Source organism: Ciona intestinalis, unplaced genomic scaffold (genome assembly GCF_000224145.3).
Source record: "Ciona intestinalis unplaced genomic scaffold, KH HT000101.2, whole genome shotgun sequence".
NCBI lineage: Eukaryota > Metazoa > Chordata > Ascidiacea > Phlebobranchia > Cionidae > Ciona > Ciona intestinalis.
Genome location: NW_004190423.2, coordinates 363,862 through 383,487, shown reverse-complemented (window position 1 = coordinate 383,487; position 19,626 = coordinate 363,862). Strand labels below are relative to the sequence as shown.

The 19,626-nt window shown below is 36.9% G+C and overlaps 2 protein-coding genes across 3 annotated transcripts in view; one reads left to right on the top strand and one right to left on the bottom strand.

The window, feature by feature from the left end:
• Nucleotides 1-2,575, top strand: part of LOC100177294 (vacuolar protein-sorting-associated protein 36-like) — a 4,455-nt gene extending 1,880 nt beyond the window's left edge. Inside the window, exons 5-8 of the mRNA XM_026838627.1 lie at nucleotides 4-26; nucleotides 420-699; nucleotides 840-989; nucleotides 1,649-2,575. Of these exons, the coding sequence (XP_026694428.1) occupies nucleotides 4-26; nucleotides 420-699; nucleotides 840-989; nucleotides 1,649-1,822 (627 nt within the window). The 3' untranslated portion in view covers nucleotides 1,823-2,575. The remainder of the gene's footprint in view (nucleotides 1-3; nucleotides 27-419; nucleotides 700-839; nucleotides 990-1,648) is intronic.
• LOC778751 (single-minded homolog 2) lies at nucleotides 2,530-17,637 on the bottom strand. Of its 2 annotated transcripts, XM_018815772.2 has the most exons (11): nucleotides 17,339-17,637; nucleotides 11,386-11,504; nucleotides 10,395-10,579; nucleotides 6,798-6,991; nucleotides 6,236-6,331; nucleotides 5,903-6,016; nucleotides 5,212-5,417; nucleotides 4,671-4,777; nucleotides 4,015-4,162; nucleotides 3,268-3,833; nucleotides 2,530-3,016 (listed from the first exon to the last, which is right to left on the bottom strand). In XM_018815772.2, the coding sequence occupies exons 2-11, from the start codon at nucleotides 11,448-11,450 to the stop codon at nucleotides 2,661-2,663; spliced, it is 2,037 nt and encodes a 678-aa protein (XP_018671317.1). In that variant the 5' UTR covers nucleotides 11,451-11,504; nucleotides 17,339-17,637; the 3' UTR covers nucleotides 2,530-2,660. The 2 variants fall into 2 exon arrangements, with proteins under 2 accessions (XP_018671317.1, XP_026694460.1); XM_026838659.1 differs by lacking the exons at nucleotides 10,395-10,579; nucleotides 11,386-11,504; nucleotides 17,339-17,637 and adding an exon at nucleotides 7,287-9,128.
• Nucleotides 17,638-19,626: the final 1,989 nt, after the last annotated feature.

Below are 19,626 nucleotides of genomic sequence, written 5' to 3'. Positions count from 1 at the left end.
TAGGCGAAAAACAGCAACCAGCAATGGTAAAATGCTATGCTGTGGGCTCCGTAATGGTGGCGTCTATGACGTCATAGACGCGCGACAATGGATAACAAGACTCGTTGTTTTACAATCCGTTTCCTAACTTGGTCTATACTAACTTTGGTCTATGCTTGTGTTGTAGTGTGTCTATATGTGGTAATTCATAAATGAGTGGTCCAAACGTGGTAACTCGTAAGGGGTGTTGGAAACAAAACACCAGTGTTATAACGACTGTCGTTACCCTGCCACGCGAGGATAAATAAGTTACATACGTGGTAACTTGTAAGCGGGCACGAGGTGTATGAAAAAGAAAACCTGTGTTATAACGACTGTCATTGCCCCGCCACGCGAGGATAAATAAGTTACATGCGTGGTAACTTCTAAGCGGGCACGAGGTGTATGAAAAATAAGACCTGTATTGCCCCGCCATGCCAGATTAAACAAGTTACATCAATCTTTACTCTTTTATTCCAGACCGTAAAGTTCAAATCTTACTTATTAAGCCTTGGTATTCCCAACCCTGTGACCAAACAAACCCATGGTTCCGGTACCCACTACCACCAACAACTAGCACATGAGGTGTCCAAGTCATTAGCTCCACAGATTGATAAAGCTGGTGGGATGATCCTACTCACAGATGCTTACTGTAGGATCAATAGAGCTCGTGGTATGGAGGTAATGGGAGTTGTCTATGTGTGTGGTAGTTATTTATGTGGGTTTCTCTTTCATACGGGTGAGGTTTAACACCAAGCCACGCCATAGAAACCTTCTTCGGGCCAGGGTTAATTTATAATCCTTCCCCCTCCCCATTACAGCTTCTATCACCTGAAGATCTCCTCAACGCTTGTCGTATGCTTACCCACCTCAACCTGTCAATCAAACTCCGTCAGTTCGACACAGGGGTGATGGTTCTACAATCAGACTCGCATAGTGATGAGAAAGTAACTCAGCAAACCACTCAACTGGTTGGTGTTTTATACTTTGGTCGTTCGTTGTGTAATACTTTATTTAAACACAACCACATATGTAAACTGTGTACGAAACAGAACACCCGTGTTATAACGACTGTCGTTGATCGCCATGCGAGGATAAATAAGTTACATACGTGGTAACTTGTAGCGGCCCACTAGGTGTATGAAACAGAACACCCGTGTTATAACGACTGTCATTGCCCCTCCAAAATTGACCCACTATTACTCCCATTTAACTATCTACCTAAACATACATTTTGGTAGAGTACAACGGAACAGTCATGCCTTTGTTTTGCATTTCTGTTTTATTCATAAGCGAGTTATGAAGACTGTCGTTACTTGATGTCTTGACGATATTGTATTTTATTCTTTTAGTCTCCAGTGGGTTGAGTAGTTTTACCAAGTTGTGTATTATTCAAACCTACTTTACAGTGACCAGAGTACAAAATATTGTTATTTATTCACATTTCAAAACAATGTATATTATTTCATCCCAGATCTCTAATAGATTGTAAATCCCATCCATAAATGTATATATATTTTTGTATAATTACATTAAACTTTATTCTAAATTACATTCAAGTATGTACATATGAATATATATATGTATAATATATATATTGTATCATTACAACTATCACATTACACCCCAGGTAACCGACAGTACGAGCCTTAGTTCCGAGGAGCTTGCATCTATCGTAGATATCTCCGTCCTCCTCGCTAAAGAACGTCTTCTTCTCTCGGAAACATCCGGACTCCTATGCAGAGATGATTCGGATCAAGGACTTCGATTTTTCCCTAACCTTTTCGCTTCAAAAGCTGCTTGAGGAAGTTTTCTATTTTTTCTTTCTCCAACTTAAACTCTTTTCGAGGAAAAAATACTTATTTTCTTGCGAATCTTTTGCTATCTTAGTTTTGGAAAAAACTTTCTGGGCTCCTCTTTTTTGCTGGAAATATTTTCTTTGAACATGCAAATGTTACTTCTAGACAAAAAGGTACAAATATTCTGCACTTCCAATAGAAAGCTTTTATTTTTATTTCTGACATCACTGAAGATTCCTAAGCAGATTGGAAACATCCGTTTCTGGGAGTTCCTCTTGCTTAAAATGCTTTCTGATGAAACAACTTTCTTGCAAGAAACAAAAATGCTCCTTATTTTTATCCCACTCCTAAGCATGTTGCTGCATCTCTATCTTACTTGGTGTTACGGCTACAACTTACTTTTCCAATTCTCTGGTTTTCGAATCAAGTCAAGTTATTAATCTAACATACAAGCTTTTGACCTACAACTATGATGTTAATGATTGATGTTAAAAATTTGACTCAAGCTTCTGTTATTACAGATACCTAAACATATGTTTATGGTATTTATGACGCTATCTTTGTGCTTGCTGAGCAGTTTTTATGTAATACACATATATATGTGTATATATATATGGTACTATGGTAGTAATTTTGATTGTCAGCTAAGCTATTCTGTTGTTAACCTTATGCCCGTTGTCAATTTGAAGTGCTAACGTCATCACAAATTACGTCACGGTTTGGTTTGTTGTAATAAAGTGCAATTACGTCATAAGGAACATTCGAGAATTCGGCGCAAGGTTGATTGCAGCTGGGTTGACAACGATTCGCGCTTTTACTATTGCATATCTCGCAAGTGCTGTTTTAAGTCGTGTGAAGATAAGGAGGGTAACTTGGCCTATGTGCGATCGTTCTGTCGGCTTGTAATTGCTGTACCGCTAATTTAGCGTCGTACGTCATATTATTTGTGACGTCATAAGATGTCATATACGGCGGCTTCCGGTTTGGGGCAAAACGGCACGATGACGTCACAGAGTTTCTTCTCGCGTATCGTCGTTCGTTTGTTTTTCGTTCTGTGACGTCACATCGTTCGGATTTTCCGGTAGCGTTCGGACACTGGGTGTCGCTGCAAAGTTCGGGGCTTTCTCGCGATTTGATTGGTCGAGGTACTTGTGTGACGTCACTTGAGGGGTAATATTGCTGATATCCATTCCAAGGACCTGAAATATGGGTTGTGGTGTAAATATAAGCGCGCCTGCTACTAGCCCAGAGTTTACGCGTTTGAGTTTGAGACGTTTAGAGCAGCTGTCGAATTATATTAAAACAATCACCCACAAAGTTACATATGTGGTAATTTATAAGCGGGCACGAGGTGTATGAAACAGAACACCCGTGTTAAAACGAATGTCGTTGCCTCGCCACGAGAGGATAAATAAGTTACATACGTGGTAGCATTTCTTGTATACCTTACCTGTGTATGGGTTGTAGTGTTTCCTTTCATCTCGTGATTCGTGAAACGGTTCGTTCGTGAACCCGTGATGGTGATGATGATGGTAATGATATAACACGTGATGATGGTACGACCTGTACTGATCGCTAGCCGTCAGATGGCGCTCGTGAGTTCTATAATGTTCATAACTAGACTCTGTAGGATTTGCGTGTGGTACGACGGTTTTTGATGACGTAGCTCTTACGTCATACGTGTCTACTGTTTTCGATGACGTGTAATTATCATTTTCGTAATACGTGACGTCATTAGGACTGCTTCCGTTATCAGAAGTTTGGGAATTCCCGTTTGTGACGTAATTCGTTACGTCATCGTCGTTCGTAGCAACAGCAAGGTCAGGACTCGACTCGGAATAATTCGTGGTTTTTTCCCTATTACGTAATCGACCGGTGTAAACTTTTTTCTCCTCTTTGCTCTTCGTTTTTCTCTTTTTGCTCCTACTAGAACCGCTCGACTTCACATTAAAATGGTTGACTTTGGAAGGTTCTATTTGGTGTTGTGACATCACAATGTCTCGCTTCTCTACGTCACTGCAAAAAAAAACATAATTTCTAAAACAAGGAAATTAGAAAAAAATATGTCAAATAAAAGCGCGTGCTAACCTTTCATTCGAAAATCAAAGTCGGCACGAAATGCGCGTCATACAAAAGTCTACAACGAACAGTTTATACTGTACTAGTCTCTTTTACAAATCACATTCAATTGGCTTACCTTATGACGTAGTTAACGCTAACAATGCAATGCGGACGCGACGATCTGCTGTTATGGACGATTGTGACGTGACTTTGCACCCACACCCATCCCCCGTGCCTGGTGAGAAAGCGATAATACTTCGTCTTCACTTGCCCCTTGTTTAGCACTGTAACGTATAAGCGGGGCAAAATGGTTACCGTGTAATGTATATATGGGTATAAAATATTTTTCGTAAGTTTTTCCATGAATTTTAGTGTTAAAATGCTTTGCGGTTATAATTGATATTTGTTGTCATTTTTGTATCACAATGGCCACACACGTTGATGTGTATATAGTACTGTGGGGTAAGATGGCTATACCATAAGCACATAACATCCCATAATTTCTGATCACGTTTTGAACATGAATATTTGGACCATATTACCCCAACCTACTGTATATACGTCACCGATTACGTCATACATGAAAAAGAGAACAAGATATTTTATCTTTATATAAAGTTTTTATGAGATCCCCGGCTGTTACGTCATAATCGACGTTAATTAGAATCAGCTGTGCACATCGCAACTTTATCTATGAACAAATAGACGCCCATTCATACGTCACAGTAGAAGCGATCGCGTTACGTCGCACTTGGCATTCTATATGATGCGTTTGTTTCACGTGGTTCTTACGTTTCTGGTGGGATTCCTTTAGATGGAACAGGTCGCCTGCGTGAACGTAATGATATAATGTCTTTTCTATTAAGTCTTGCGGTTCAAAACCCAGTAGCGACGACACTCTGTGAATATATAATGGTTTTATGTTGTAGTTATGAAGTATATGTTAGATCATGTTCGCTGTCGAGCTGTATACAAAACTGTGGGGTAAGATGGGTATTGTTTAAACATATTATTTTATATTTTCTGGTCTTTTTTTAAATAATTAACACTCTATTACAGTCATGAGGATATGGTTATAAAACATTGTAAATACTGTTTGTTTACTACTAGGAATGAAAACGCGTCCCATCTTACTTCACCTTATTATAACATGGGTGATTTATTGTAGACCAAACGCATATGGTCTTTGTTTATTATTAAATGTGACGAGAAAACAGAATGAAAAGTCCCACCCTACTATAACATGGGTGCTTCGTAATACACCAGAAGCTCATTATACTAAATTGTGACACTCGTATGACATGTAAAAGTCAGCCCACTTTAACACACTCACTGTTGATCCATAAATATCAGCTTGAAATCGAGGCTTGCGCGAAACATGAACATATTCGAATACAGTTTGACGTCAGTGAGTGACGTAGCAGGTAGGGACTGCCCCAACGCCAGCACCCCCACGTTATGATAGCACCCTCCTCCACTGCCATCGTATTGATCGAACATAAAGTAACGTATCTTTATGTAACCAGTGCAGTGAATCACCTGATGTTGTTGTATGGTTTGTTAGAATAAGAATTGTAGTTTGCTATAAGACGTAGTATAAACTAATTTGGCTTGGATTTACGCACATACAATGTATTTACTTTTATTAAATATTTGAATAAATGTAACTTCACTATCTTGTCGTCGCAACACGCGAAAATACAGTCGTTATAACACGGGTGTTCTGTTTTATACACCTCGTACCCGCTTACAAGTTACTACGTATGTAACTTATTCATCCCCACATGGCGAGGCAACGACAGTCGATATAACGTGGTTGTTCTGTTTCATACACCTCGTGCCCGCTTATAAGTTACCACGTATGTAACTTATTCATCCCCACATGGCGAGGCAACGACAGTCGATATAACGTGGTTGTTCTGTTTCATACACCTCGTACCCGCTTATAAGTTAGCATGTATACGTAACTTTGTTCGTGAATAAGCTTTTTTAATATTTAGATTCATAAGAGACAGCCATGTTACCTTGTAACCTCCACTAGTAAGACCAGCGTTTCTTTTAGCCAGCACACATTTCATGCGAGTGAAGAAACAACGCTCGGCTTCGTATTCGGGACAGACTTGTGGGTAGCTTGGGTTCTTGGGTAAAAAAACGGTGGTTATACGGTTGGTAATGTAAGTGTCTTGAATTTGTTTAAATTTCTAGTCGTGGGTGGAACTTGAATAATGCCCACAGTCGAGTTGCTGAAGCTTTTGTAGTTTGCATATCTTTATACAGTCGTTGTATTTGCATACGGTTGAAAATTATACGTTTAAAATTGGTTTGGGGAGTTTAGCGTATCAAAAGTAACAGCTTACAATGCAGGGAGGTGGTGGGGCAGTTAGAACAGCCTTCATTTCGTCATGATCGCCTGGATGAATGTACTCGTATATACTGTTGCCTGTCAATTCAACCTAGAACAAAATATATACAGAACTTGTAAAAAAAAGCTCAATTAGAGCTTTAGTATATACATAGGCTACATATGCATGGGCTACATACACAGAAACTACAAGATTTATTTGATACATAAGCAGCGCTATATTGGTATACGTTTGTGTTGCTTACATTCTCCTATATGTTACAGTCTTCAGCGTCTTCGAGTGCGTCTGTTTACAAAATGGCGACGCAAAAGTAAACCCGGCATAAAATGAGTGTTTAACCTTATAAAAGAAGCAGTATACATTCGACCAATAGTAGTACATTTGTGTAAGGACGTCCCATAATAATTACGTCAAACCTTATTTCGTCAAGACGTCACGTAAAATGTCATTGATTCGTCTACTTATATTCTATAACGTTGGTATTTATTTCTTTTCGTCATGCCATGATAAAATGACGTCATTATTTATCATGACGTCACACACTATGACGTATTACCTGTGAAAGTCCCAAGTGTCCTGACACAGTCTCCGACATATACATAATCTTCCCATCCGCTCCCAACACGAATATGAAGCCATCCATGCACTGTAGAAGGTGCGAGGCAAGGAACGCCTTTTCTTGGGTTCGAATCCCACCGCAGTAAGCTCCACGTGGCCATGTACAGTGAGTGTACGGTGGGCTAGGCGGGTCTGTAACGTTGGAATATTATTTTTATGCGGCTTTTCGATGCATTTACTCTACGCCGGTTAGAAATGGGGATACCATAACATAAGTTTTATCATATCTCTTGTTGAATACAGTTGCGAAGAGCAAAATAATTAAATCAACGATGAGAAGGGAATTAGCAGCAAAACGGCAGTCGTTAAAACACGCAGGGGGTATTTTGTATATGGGCGTACGTTGCGGCTTAAGCATTTAACCATAGACTCTTTAAGTCTAAGACAAAATAAGATGTCTTAAGGAGTCTATTCATTTAACATTAACCTTTAAAATTCGCTATTTTTCATGTTATCGCCGGTATACTATAGGACTAGGTTAATGGGCTAACTCCGGCTTTTAACCCAAAGTCTTGATCTATTGCGTTACACGATTTAGGCTTATAGGAGCTCGATCATATATAGAACGGTTTATAACCCCTTCCTGATTTATTAGTCCAGCTTTGAATAAGTTGTGTTTTGATTTCGGCTTGTGACGGAACAATAGCTTTCATGTCGTCATCAATGGTATTTTCTGTTGGATTAACAGCGACATCACGTGTGTGTTAAATAAAGTGGGCGTGAGAAAATCGGGGACAAAATAAATCCAGGTGTTCGAATGCGACGTTGAAATAACAAAAATAAATCCCCGTGAGAGGTTGTCACAATTCGCGTGTCGCCAAGTTGTGCCGAGTGTCACTAAGTAGTTAATCCTTCTTCCGCTAAGTGGTGTATTCATATATACAAAACTAACTGTCAACTATATGTAAAAGACGTATTTTTAAGCTGGTATTCCTATTTTTTTGGCATTAACTAACCGTATCCTCACGACTTTAAAAGAGCGTTGTTAACTGTTAAAAACACAATTAGGAAATATGGGATATTATGTGCTAACGGTATCCATCTTACCCCACAGCACTATATGTTAGTGCCTACGTTAAAACACACCTGTAAAATCTTTTGCCCAATCTGCTTAAAAATTGAGGTTTCGCGTGTCTTCACCGCTTACAGTTTGCGTTCAGTTATTTTACCGCCCGGAAAGCGTCAGAATTAATTCTTTCCTCAAACATTCGCCCGCGGTCGCTAATCCATGCTAACACAACATCATTGTAATGGACATATGCTCTTGTGACGTCACAATACGCGCTGGACGCTCTGACGCAAAGCTCAACTATGACGTAACAATTGAATCGCCGTGCTGTTCATTTGCACAGGTGCGAACGGGGTATTGTGACGTCACAATGACTAATGACGAAACAAAGGCTTGCAAAAATTTGTTAAACCAACTGAACGGGAATAAAATATGACAATTATAATATTTTATTGCTGTGGGGTAAGATGGAATACTATTAGCACAAAATATGGTTATAGGATCTAAGAAAAATAGGCAATCAAAAACCACGCGCTTACATATTTTAAAAATATAATAAAGTAAATTATTAATTTAAAAATAAGAAGTCTTTGTACAAAAATTTACCGAAGAGCACTGAAAAAAATATACAAATTTTCAGCTTTTTAAAAATTTTCCCCAGAACTATTCTTTCTTTGATGTTTTTAAAAGTTCCTTGCATTTCTGGCGTTTCGACTTCAAACGGTCCCTAAAGTGCTCGGATTTAGGTTTCTGTTTGCAGATTTATTAAAAGCGACAGCCGTCAAGTTTCCGCCCGTTATCCGTCGACCAATCTGGGCAAATACATCGGGTCAATGACCGTGGTCGCCGCGGGAAAACCTGATCCGAAACCCGGCGTCTGGATCGCTATATGGCCGATGCGTTTTATACGAAAATGGAGACCCCTGTGCAAACATAGACAGTCTTAAGTTTTCGCTACGGTCTACCAACAAGTGGCCCGTGTTGCGCCTTAGCCCCCAACCAGTTTATTACGTTTTGCAAAACTATTAGGCAATAGAGTACACGACGTGACCGCGCCCTGAACGCGAAGCCAACAGCGGTCGAGCCGCATATAACGCATAAAAGTTCCTAACTCGCCGTAACAAAATATCCCGTACTTTCCCCATCAAAATACCAGGATTAGAAACATTACATTGATCCCCGTAACGTAACAAAGAGTTTAAACCGCGTCACAATGAATAATTCGTGACTTCACAATCAGATTTCTGAAAACCCATTATCACATATTCTAAAATATACCATAATTCATATTCTTTGCTATAAAATCAAATTTTATGCACTTTAAGGATATCTGGTCGTTTTTAAATTAATTTTTAGTTGTTTTTGTTAAATTTCAGCTAAAAAGGGGTAAAACCTAGTATTTGTGTGTTTTAAATTAGGATCAAAGAGTCAACTCGCTTTGAATTCTTTGTCGGTGTTTGTTCGGTAACGGTTCGATTATGAGGTCACTATCAACGTCAAGTACAACGGTCATTATGCGTCATAGAGGTCATTGTTGTGGGAGATAAAAAGCGCGATAAACGGGGGTGTTTCTAAGTGTTTATGACGTAATAATGGTAATAATGAATGGATACTAAACTCGTGGTCAGCAGATGTTTCGGACAGTAACTTGGTCCATCATCAGTGTAAAAGAGGTTACTATCCACCAAGTTACTGTCCGAAAAATCTGCTGATCATGAGTTTAGTTCGCCATATACAATACAACGTATATAGGATAGTAACTCTCTTTACCCCCATCCATAATCGCCGCTCCGCTTTATACAATCGCCATTTAGTTCCAATCTAACCCATCTATCTAAGTCAGTCAATTGTATGAAATAACTTGAATGGGGTATAGAGTTACTGCCAGTCTAATACGGCGACTTATCTGTATAAAGAGCATCCTCTGGTTTGTAGTCTATTTGTGTGGACTTACGTTTATTCTAATACTGCAGTCATTTTGCCTCTAACGTTGCGGACATTTGATGTGTTTATGGTTTGAAATCGATATTGAATTTTATATACGTTGTTTGTAAGATTTTGTCAAGTTATAACACGGGACCTTGTTTTAAAACAGCCACACATGGTGTATTCATACATCTCATGCTCACTGTCGAGTTATAACATAAGTATCTTCTTATACACCAGACACACATGGTGTATTTATACACCTCATGCTCACTGTCGAGTTATAACATAAGTATCTTCTTATACACCAGACACACATGGTGTATTTATACATCTCATGCTCACTGTTGATTTATATCATAGGTATCTTCCTATACACCAGACGCACATGGTGTATTCATACACCTCATGCTCATTGTCGAGCTATACAATATTTCTTAATCATGTTTTGAACAATTAAAAACGTTCTTTTAGAGTCCTGAGAATGCGGTTTTATGATTCTGTAAATATTCTTGCTTTGCTACACCAAACGGGTCAGAAAAATCAGATGAAACATGTACCATCTTGCCCCAACCTACAATACATGTACTACCATAATACCTTCAGGCAAAACATGTCTCATCTTCAGATAACTTGCTGTTAATCGAATTATCGACGCTTTGTCTAGTTGTGTAGATATAGCCAACGGTAGAGGCAACATCTTCGCGAGTTTAGAAAACTCAGAATTCTCCTTCTCTCTGCGGCTTCGGGCGGCGGTTTTTGATTTTTCTTTCATTTTTTCTTCGCTGAGAATTTTCAAAAAACTTAACGCTTAAGATAGTTAAACAGGAAATATCAAAATATCAAAATACTTATAAGCTAGAATTTAATTTCGAAAAGCTGCAACTAAAAATACTGGAAGAAAATGAAAATAAGTTTGAATATTTAATAAAACAATTCATACGCTAAAGTTTTTGGTCGAAAAGCTGCGACATAAAAGACTAAGTGATCATATACCCTTCATACAATTGCTATGTTCCGTATATGCCTTAAAATTTAAAGCAAATTAGTCGTGTGGCCACGTTCGCGCCTTACACTATACGGCTAACAATGTTAATTGCATTTATTACGTCACACTGCGGTCGATTTAATCCGCGCTTTTTAACAATTTCTGTCTTTTGTTGCATCGTGCTATACCTCACGTACACATGTGAAATAAAATTGCATAAAGCAGAGTGGGGAATATGGGATACCTAAGAAAATGGGACAACCACATATTGCCCAATATTTCCAAAATTGAATACATGACGATTTTTGGGTGATACCACGAATTAGTACTATCATTCTTTTGATAAATGAAAACAATTCAAAAATATATATTAAAACACACCCACAAATAGGTAAAAATTTACAAATTCGAAAACACACAGGGTAAGACGCCTAACTATAGGACCCAAATAATATAGATTGTGCATATACAATGTTGTGGTAATGGGCCAACTCTGGCCTAAACCCCAGGTCACACGGCGTGTGTCACTGTAGGACCTCACCCATATAGAATACATATTCACTTAAAATAAATACCAAATTATTATATAGACGTCCTAGTTACCTCTGATGTCCAATCAATGCATTTCCTTTCCGTTCGTGCATGACTTTACCCATTGCCGCCATCATATGTGTTTAAGATTAGTTTAACATGTTACTTAATCCTACCTACCAGGGTTCGACCTGTGTATAAAGTATATTGTTATGTCACAATGAACCCACCTCTGTTACGTCACAGTATAACAGTCTCTACCCCATTGTTACATCACCGCATCAATCGACACAATATTTGCGTCATAATTTGCGTTTCATTCGCGCTCATTCTGGCCCACAAACCAAATACTCGAGAATAAAAATATTTATTTACTTTGAAGTTCTAGAATTATTTTAACAAACCCCTCTATGACGTCACGTTATGCCTAAATTGTAATTGAATCAAGCGTGTTAACGTGGCTTGAAAGAACAATCAAAGAAATATCTACACCCAGCGTTGTTCAGTGCAGGTCGGCGTAGATATTTCTATTTTTAATGGGCGTACAGTAAAAAAAAACGAAAAAAAAACGACACTACAGCGTAAAAAAAAACTAAGAAATGTCTGAACTGACCTTACCTTTCTGCAGTCGTCCTTAAAACCCACTTACATATGTAAACGCTTATTAAGTAAATCTTCTTGTACAATTATACTCGTTTTATAAACGCGTACTCTATACGTCGCAAGACTGGTGACTATAGTTCTAACACTGTAAGTTCTGTTAGTACGTTATATAATGCTGCAGATAAATGATATAGTTATAACACAGGTTCCTCGGTAGAATAAACTGCTAAATAAATTTATTCCATTAGTACACCAACTGTTGTATTATAACACTATAGCCCGTTATAGAACAGTAACGCTAGGATCGCCACAGAAAGTCTAACACTAGTTTCTTATTGTATACAGTACAATGATACAGCCGCCGCAAATGTAGCACCAACAGTATAAGGCTTATAAGCAGCAGTTGTAGGATTCCTGCTTTAGTTTTATTGTGTTCAGGTTCATCCCCGAATAAACATCCTCACGTATTGTACCGTTTCAAAACTACGTTGGCGCTCGTACGCCCCATTATGCTTGTGACGTAAATATCGCGGGTTTTCAAACGCGTTTTGGCGCGTAAACGAAACAAAATTCGTTCTCTTTACGGATTCGGTTATAATTCGTGTAGTAAACTAATTGAAGTTCCAAATTAAAATATAATTTCGTTTCTTTTTCATGCATTTTCGTGTCCAAGGGATGTGCGGTTATAATTAATATTTGTTGTGACTTTGTATCATAATGGCCACACACGTTGATATGTTTATAGTACTGCGGGGTAAGATGGCTATACCATAAGCACATAACATCCCATATTTCATAACCGTGTTCTTAACAATTACCGACGCTGTTTTAAAGTCGTGCTGATTTCTTAAAAAGCTCGCATCGATTTGTTATAATATAATTTTACTTTATTGGTAGTTTATTTATTTTGATTTAACAAAATACGTTTTAACGTCATACTAAAGTCGCCTTCATTGCGATTTTAAAACAAAAATCACGTGTTTTTTTGTAAAAAATAATGAATTTTAAGTAAAGTTTGCATACCCGCCCAGCACCTGTTATATGTTTGTCAAAATATCGGTATTTTCACACGAGAGGTTTAATAAGTTACACCTGTAGCTGCGATATTATCAGTTCAGTGTTTAAACATCTTGATACCGCTGTTTACCATGCACCGCGATTCGAGTTCCAACCAACAATGCATCTGCCGCTCTTTCCATTGTCAAGCTGCCCGCGTGTATGACGTCATAATGACAACAATGATGGAATGCATTCGAGAAACCACCTGACCAAATATTGTCACGAATCGCGCTCACCGCTTCGCTAAATTTAGCGATTCAGTTAAAAATAATCCAGAAAACGAGCAAAATTAGTTTATACCAAATTAGCCTCAAATTTTAAAACTAATTTCACAAATCATATTTTTAGTAGTCAATTTATGCACCTTTAAACGGGTGTAATGTTTTGCAGTTACTTCAGTATTAAGGTAAAAAACTGTTTAAACAACCAGTTGACGCTTTAAAAGGGCAATTAAAACCCGGTATCGTTTTTTTGTGTTATTTTCTGTACAATATAAGGCGTATAACTTGCATTAGAAATAGTGGTGTAACTTACGTGATAGTTTTTACGCTTTTAAGGTGCTAAACTCTTTTTACTGAAGAGTTTAAGCCGCTTATAAGGAGCTTGCCATTCAGGTTTAGTAATTCGACACTCCTAGAACAAAATGGCCGCCGCCGTCTCAAGTGTTTAACAGTTCTTGACACTCAATGATAAACGAGGTACCTTTGTTTTAATTTAACTTCATAATGTAAGTTGCATCGAACAAATGCTTTTGTGATGTAGGCCATTGATGAAGTTACGTCACAATGCTGATTCTCAACGTAACATTTACTTTCTGGGTTGATAACACAAGACATGGCGGTGTCTTGGTACAGCTGGGTATACCATGAGTACACCTTTGTACAATGTACATATACACCTTTACTGATTTTAATCTCTTTTTAAGCGAGCATTGTCTTCAATTAATGGGCATTTTCCAGTTAAACCTATGTCAATTTGAACCTATGCAATATGATTTTATAGAGCATTTTTAATTACTATTTTTTCCCATACCATTTAAAAGGCAATTATTTATCCCATCCGAAAATACTTCAAGTTATTGATTACCACTCGTGATATTGACAGCATGTACTTGTAAATTTGCAGACGGGGCATCTAAGGTCATTGTGAAAACCTGTCGTCAGGTGATGTGAGGTGTTCTGTTACAATCCATACACAGTCCTGTCATTGCAATTGAATGCAAATACAAATCGGTTTACAGTCAATGGACAAAAGGATCATTAATTCAAATTCTTACTAGTTTAAATTTCTGCAAGCGTTTGCAATTGTACAATTTCGATTTTAGATAATAATCGCACACAGGTCTTAACTTCTGAAATTATTTTTTTCAAATTGCACTGTGGATCCTATGGGTCACAGGTGTAAGGCATTTACCCCAGGCAAAACATATACTAGTGTATAGGTGTGTTGTTGTTGTTTAGCATAGGACTGTAATTTGCAATTATAACGTTACTGTTACAGAATTTATAAGTATTTTGAGCTAACGGTATACCATATTGCGTGTGTACTATCAAAATATGAGTTTGAATTCCTAAAATTACGTTTTATATCTTGCTTAGAACGTTTTACTTTAAGACTAGTTGCAATCACTAGGTTAAACACGTGTTTATAGAAATTTGCGCCAAAATTCAATTAAATAATTTATACTGTGACGTAACAGTACTTACATACAGCTTTGATAATTCCAATACTTGCGCAATAATCCAGAGTGCTTTGTATGCAATTAATTAATCAAGAAGTGGTTCTATTTAACTTTTTAAACACCAGCATAACTTTAAATGCACATAAGGATATATTATTTGGATACAGTTTTTCCTGAATTTAAATAGTAACACATTAAAAGATATATTTGTAATGCCCAACCTTTAAATTTACCTAAGATTTAACAAACTGTATAAGGCTATGCTAGCTGTTATACATTCTACTTTCTACTACATATTTAAATAATTACACAGTTTGAAATATTCGTTATCACTTCTACATCGTGCCCATAACTAACTGTTAATGTTCAAGTCTAATTTGTAGACCACACAGACGTTATGTACAGGTTTACAAAATGTCCGACCACTCGCCGGCTTTAACAGAAAAACGACGAGCTATGGTTCAGTTATTCACATATCACATGTCTTTAACGCTATAGAACTCCTATATCGGTGTTCTGCGATTTCTATAAACGAGAACTCCATTTTTTATTACGACAAGTTTGGTTTTAGCTCGTAAAAGATTAATTTTAGTAAAAAAATGAATTGAATTTAAAACATACAGAAAAATGTATTGAAATGCGTTTAACGCTGTCTGGAATAAGCATTAATTCAGACATTTTACGAGAAAATCCATTATTTTTGCTGTATATTATAGGTTGGAGTAAAACGGTTTATGTTTTTATTCTATTTCATATTTGGTAGTAAAGAATAATTAAAGAATTTCATAACTGTATCCTCACCACTTTAAAAGAGCGTTCTTAATTGTTGAAAACACCCTAAAGAAGTATAAGATATTATTTTCTAACGGTATCCATCTTACCCCACAGTACCATACATTACTGTTAAACAGTCTAGTGGCCCCTTCTATCCTTAGATAATTTATCAAGTTTTGGTGCAAATGTTTGTACAGTAAGATGCGCTCGCTTCTGCCTTGAGTTATGACTTTGCGTTGTAAACTTGATTTATTTTAGTTATACATATATACCGTATGCTCGATCGAGTAGCTTTACGCTAGCTTCCCATAGTTTGCGTTGTGGTCGAAGCTTAACTTTCGTCATTATACCGGCGGCTCTGTTCGGTCACAGGTGGTATGGTGTTTGCTGTGTGATGTCACAGACAATTAGCAAAGCAAAATCGCGGCGCTTTTGTAATCCGTATGTACATTTCGCGTCGTTTCAATACGCTGGCTCGGTGCAAACGAACGGGAAACGCTAATAAATGTAGTTTACAATAAAATGTTTAAGTACGGCGAATAATGTGCATGAAGTATCAGTAATAACGGTGGTGAATTACTCACAAATTACGGTCGCTTACGTTTAGGTTAAATTTTAGCTGTTTCAAACTTAGTTGATATTTTTGTATTAAAAGTTAAGTTGGTCTATTTTGAACGTCCCATTTAGTATATAGTAAACACATTTTCATCTCTATGCTAATCGGTTTTAACACATTATTATATTTTAATGGAGTATGAGTTAAAACAGTGAAAATGTATATATTTGGAAAACGCTATAACTGGACTGTTTGTCGTTTTTGTTTAAATTCGAAACTCTTCACAATTCCAATGTCACCGCGATTTTTTATATAAGAAAGTATAAGAGGGTTGCAAAAATTCTTAACTTTTAATAGATATAAGATATAACAAATACGGTAACAGTTTCACAAAATCAATTATACTGGTATATACAGTATAGAGTGAGGAAGACGGGACACCGTTTTATTACATTTTCTAGTCCCATTTGGTAGTAAACTAATAACATTAAAATAATTGTTAAACCGCATCCTTACGACTTCCGTAGACCGTTGTTAATTGTTTAAAACACGATCAAGATATTTGGACATTATGTGCTAAAGGTGTCCCATCTTCCCCCACCCTACTATAACACACAAAGTTATAGTTTCACCAAATCTAAAACCGGTATATTCTCAGTTCTCATATTCCATCAGCACGTTAACTTTTCGCACCCTTTAAGCGTAAGTTGACTGTCCACTTAGTGACCCGCGTTTTACTTTTGAACTGACCGATCCATGTTTACTTTACTTAACCGACCGTACAGGGCAAAAGGTGTAAATTAACCGAGCCGGACACCTGCGGTTATTTGATGTCGCGATTTTCAAAGAAATATTGCGAATTTTTGACGCTTTGCAAAGAGATTAAACTGTCTAAGTGTGTACGCTAAACATGTTACGTAGAATACAGATAGAGTTTACGTAGAAAATAGAACGAGGCCATACACCATTATGGGGCTATTCTTTTCAATTAAGATTTTATACACTTTCTATTTTATGTATGCATTGTTTGTTTTTTATTTAAAATTCGTAATATACCATTGTACATAGACAGATAGTATATTATCGCCGAATAGTAAAACTGCTCAAACTGAAAATTAAGTTTATAGTAACTTAACATGTATTACGAAACTTAAGGTGTAATTTTTAAAAGCCAAGACCTGCCATACTTTAACATGGTGTATTTAGAAATATAAAAACTAGTGTAAAGTTATGGTACCAATAACCACTGTATTTTAATAAATAGTTTGAGCCACCTACCAGTTACAAATCGTCAAATTTACAAATTAAATATCTGTCTTGGCATAGAAAGGAACAAATTTTAGATCCTTTACTTTTAGTTGTTGATTCTCCGCATATGGTTGACTTGATGCTTTTTAAACAATTTTGTATAAGCTTTAGTAACCTATATAATCTTGAAATCGTAGTATCCAGTTGTCCTACATAGCTATAGTACTGTGAGAAATACAATTTTAGTGATTTTTTGATCAAATCCTAAAAAGTACTAAATAAACTTAACCTGGGGTGATCGGCAACTCTGGTTTAATTTTTTAGAATCCCTGTCATGACTTACTGTTTAGGACCTCATCCATGATGTAGAATAAAATCAAACTGTACTAACAACCAGGAAATCGTATAACTACCTATCCTAGATTAACTGGTGTAATTGCTATTCCTATACACCTTAGGTTAAGCGACTCTTTTAATCGCACACCTTCTTCCTCTTTCGTTCTGGTGATTTTAACTTACAAACCCCAGTACACCTCAATCCCGTATTCTCCACAACGCGTGGTCTTGTTTACCAATAGGTTTAACACCTTTCTGGCCATCGAAAGCGCGGACCTCTTTGATTTCTTATCAGGATTAAATGGTTCAGTCGAAAACGGTTTTCGCCAAAAATAAAACCGTTTTTTGTTAATCGCTTTCAAAAAAATGAAATGAAATACAGCAAAATTAAAATGGTTTACGTTAACAAAATAAAGACAAAAATTAAGACTTGTATAGCAAAAAATTAAAACCGATGTTTACCAACGCTTTTGAAATTAAAATTGGATTTTTTGTTTATTTACCGAGCCAATGTAGCGCCGAACACGTTTTTCAACAATTCCTGGGAATTTGTGTTTTAAAATTTTTGAATTTCCGATTAGATTTCCGCAACACGCGTGTCTCAATTTAAATTAACCACAGCGTGGTCAATTTTTAAATATTTTTGTACTTAGTAACAGATAATTTCATGTGTTACGTCACAACCAATCCGATAGTGATGCAACAATAGTCATTATTCGCGAAAATGCTCCCCAGGCCAGTTTTCTGTAGGTTTCTGATTTCCTTTCTTTAAAACTTAATAGAAGATCAGAGAAAAAAGTCGCTCGCTGGCCCACACACGTTACAGTAGAAAGTAAAACGGACGAGAAGTGTCTTTCAGCAGCGCGCAAACACTTCTCTAACCCCAACACCCTAGCGTTTTTTTCCTCGCTTAAAATGTTTTCCATTCATGGCCTGTCAGGAGATAAAACTAAATATCAGGTATCTGGTAAACTTAAAACTCGGGAAAGGGATAACTAATAAATCACTTCTGTCAGTACAAAATAATGGGCACGCTTTGAACTAATCAGCTTAAAACTTTACCTAATACAGTATACGCTTCCCATTATAGGTTAGGCTAAAATTCTTTAACAATTAACAGCAGCAATTGGTTTAGACGAGTGTGTGTAGGTAATACTTTTAATAAACTTTACACTACAAAATAAAGATGCCTAAAATTAGCATGAAAAAAATAAAATAGTAGGGTGGGGAAAGATGGGACCCCTTTTCATTTTATTTTCTCGTCACATTTGGTAGTAAACAAAGGTCTTTCAAAGAATTATAAAACCGTATCCTCACAACACGGTCAGGATATCTGGATATTATGGGCTAAAGGTGTCCCATCTTCCCCCACCCTACTATACTATACTTTCATCTGATATTTTCTTTGCGGCAATATAAATTTAATATTTTAACTTTTGGTCCCTTTTCTTCATCTATTTGAGCGAGTAAACGTTATATGCCTATAACCCCACACTACTATATAGATTTTGCGTCGTTTTAACTCAAATTTCAAATTCGGCGCCTTTTCTAACTCATACAAGCGAGTAATATGCGCAGTATAGTTTATCTGCTATCATTGTTTTCGGTATCTGGTGTTCACATCTCTCGTTTAAGTTGCTTGCGAAAAAGTTTAATATTTACATTTACACCACATCTGGTGTAAATTCAACCTGCTGAAAATTTCGGCGTTTTTGATGACGGAATAATGGCTTTTGTCGCGTCATAATAGCCTTGTGTGTGTAGGGATTAACCGTTTCAGGGTGTTTGAACGTGGTTTAGTATTTTCACATCGTTTCGGGCAGCGTCTTGGTCGAAAATCTACATACTTTCCGCATGTTTTGTGTTATTATGCGGCGCGCGTAAAATATTTTGTATCGAAAATAATGATATAAAAAAATCTAATTGTGTTAAACAATAAACACCTGTCACTAAAGAAGGATTGCTGTTCTCTATCTAACAAAACGTGTTTTGCTTGTTTATTGCGTATATTTCTATAACAGTGCATTAAATGTCTGTATTGAGTATACATTAATTT

Coding starts and splice junctions, on each gene's coding strand:
- LOC778751 (XM_018815772.2), bottom strand. CDS start 11,450: ATGATGGCGGCAATGGGTAAAGTCATGCACGAACGGAAAGGAAATGCA. Junction 6,992..10,394: donor GAGACATGTTTTGCCTGAAG/GTATTATGGTAG, acceptor CCAACGTTACAG/ACCCGCCTAGCCCACCGTAC. Junction 4,778..5,211: donor CTGATATTTATGGATCAACA/GTGAGTGTGTTA, acceptor ATATATTCACAG/AGTGTCGTCGCTACTGGGTT.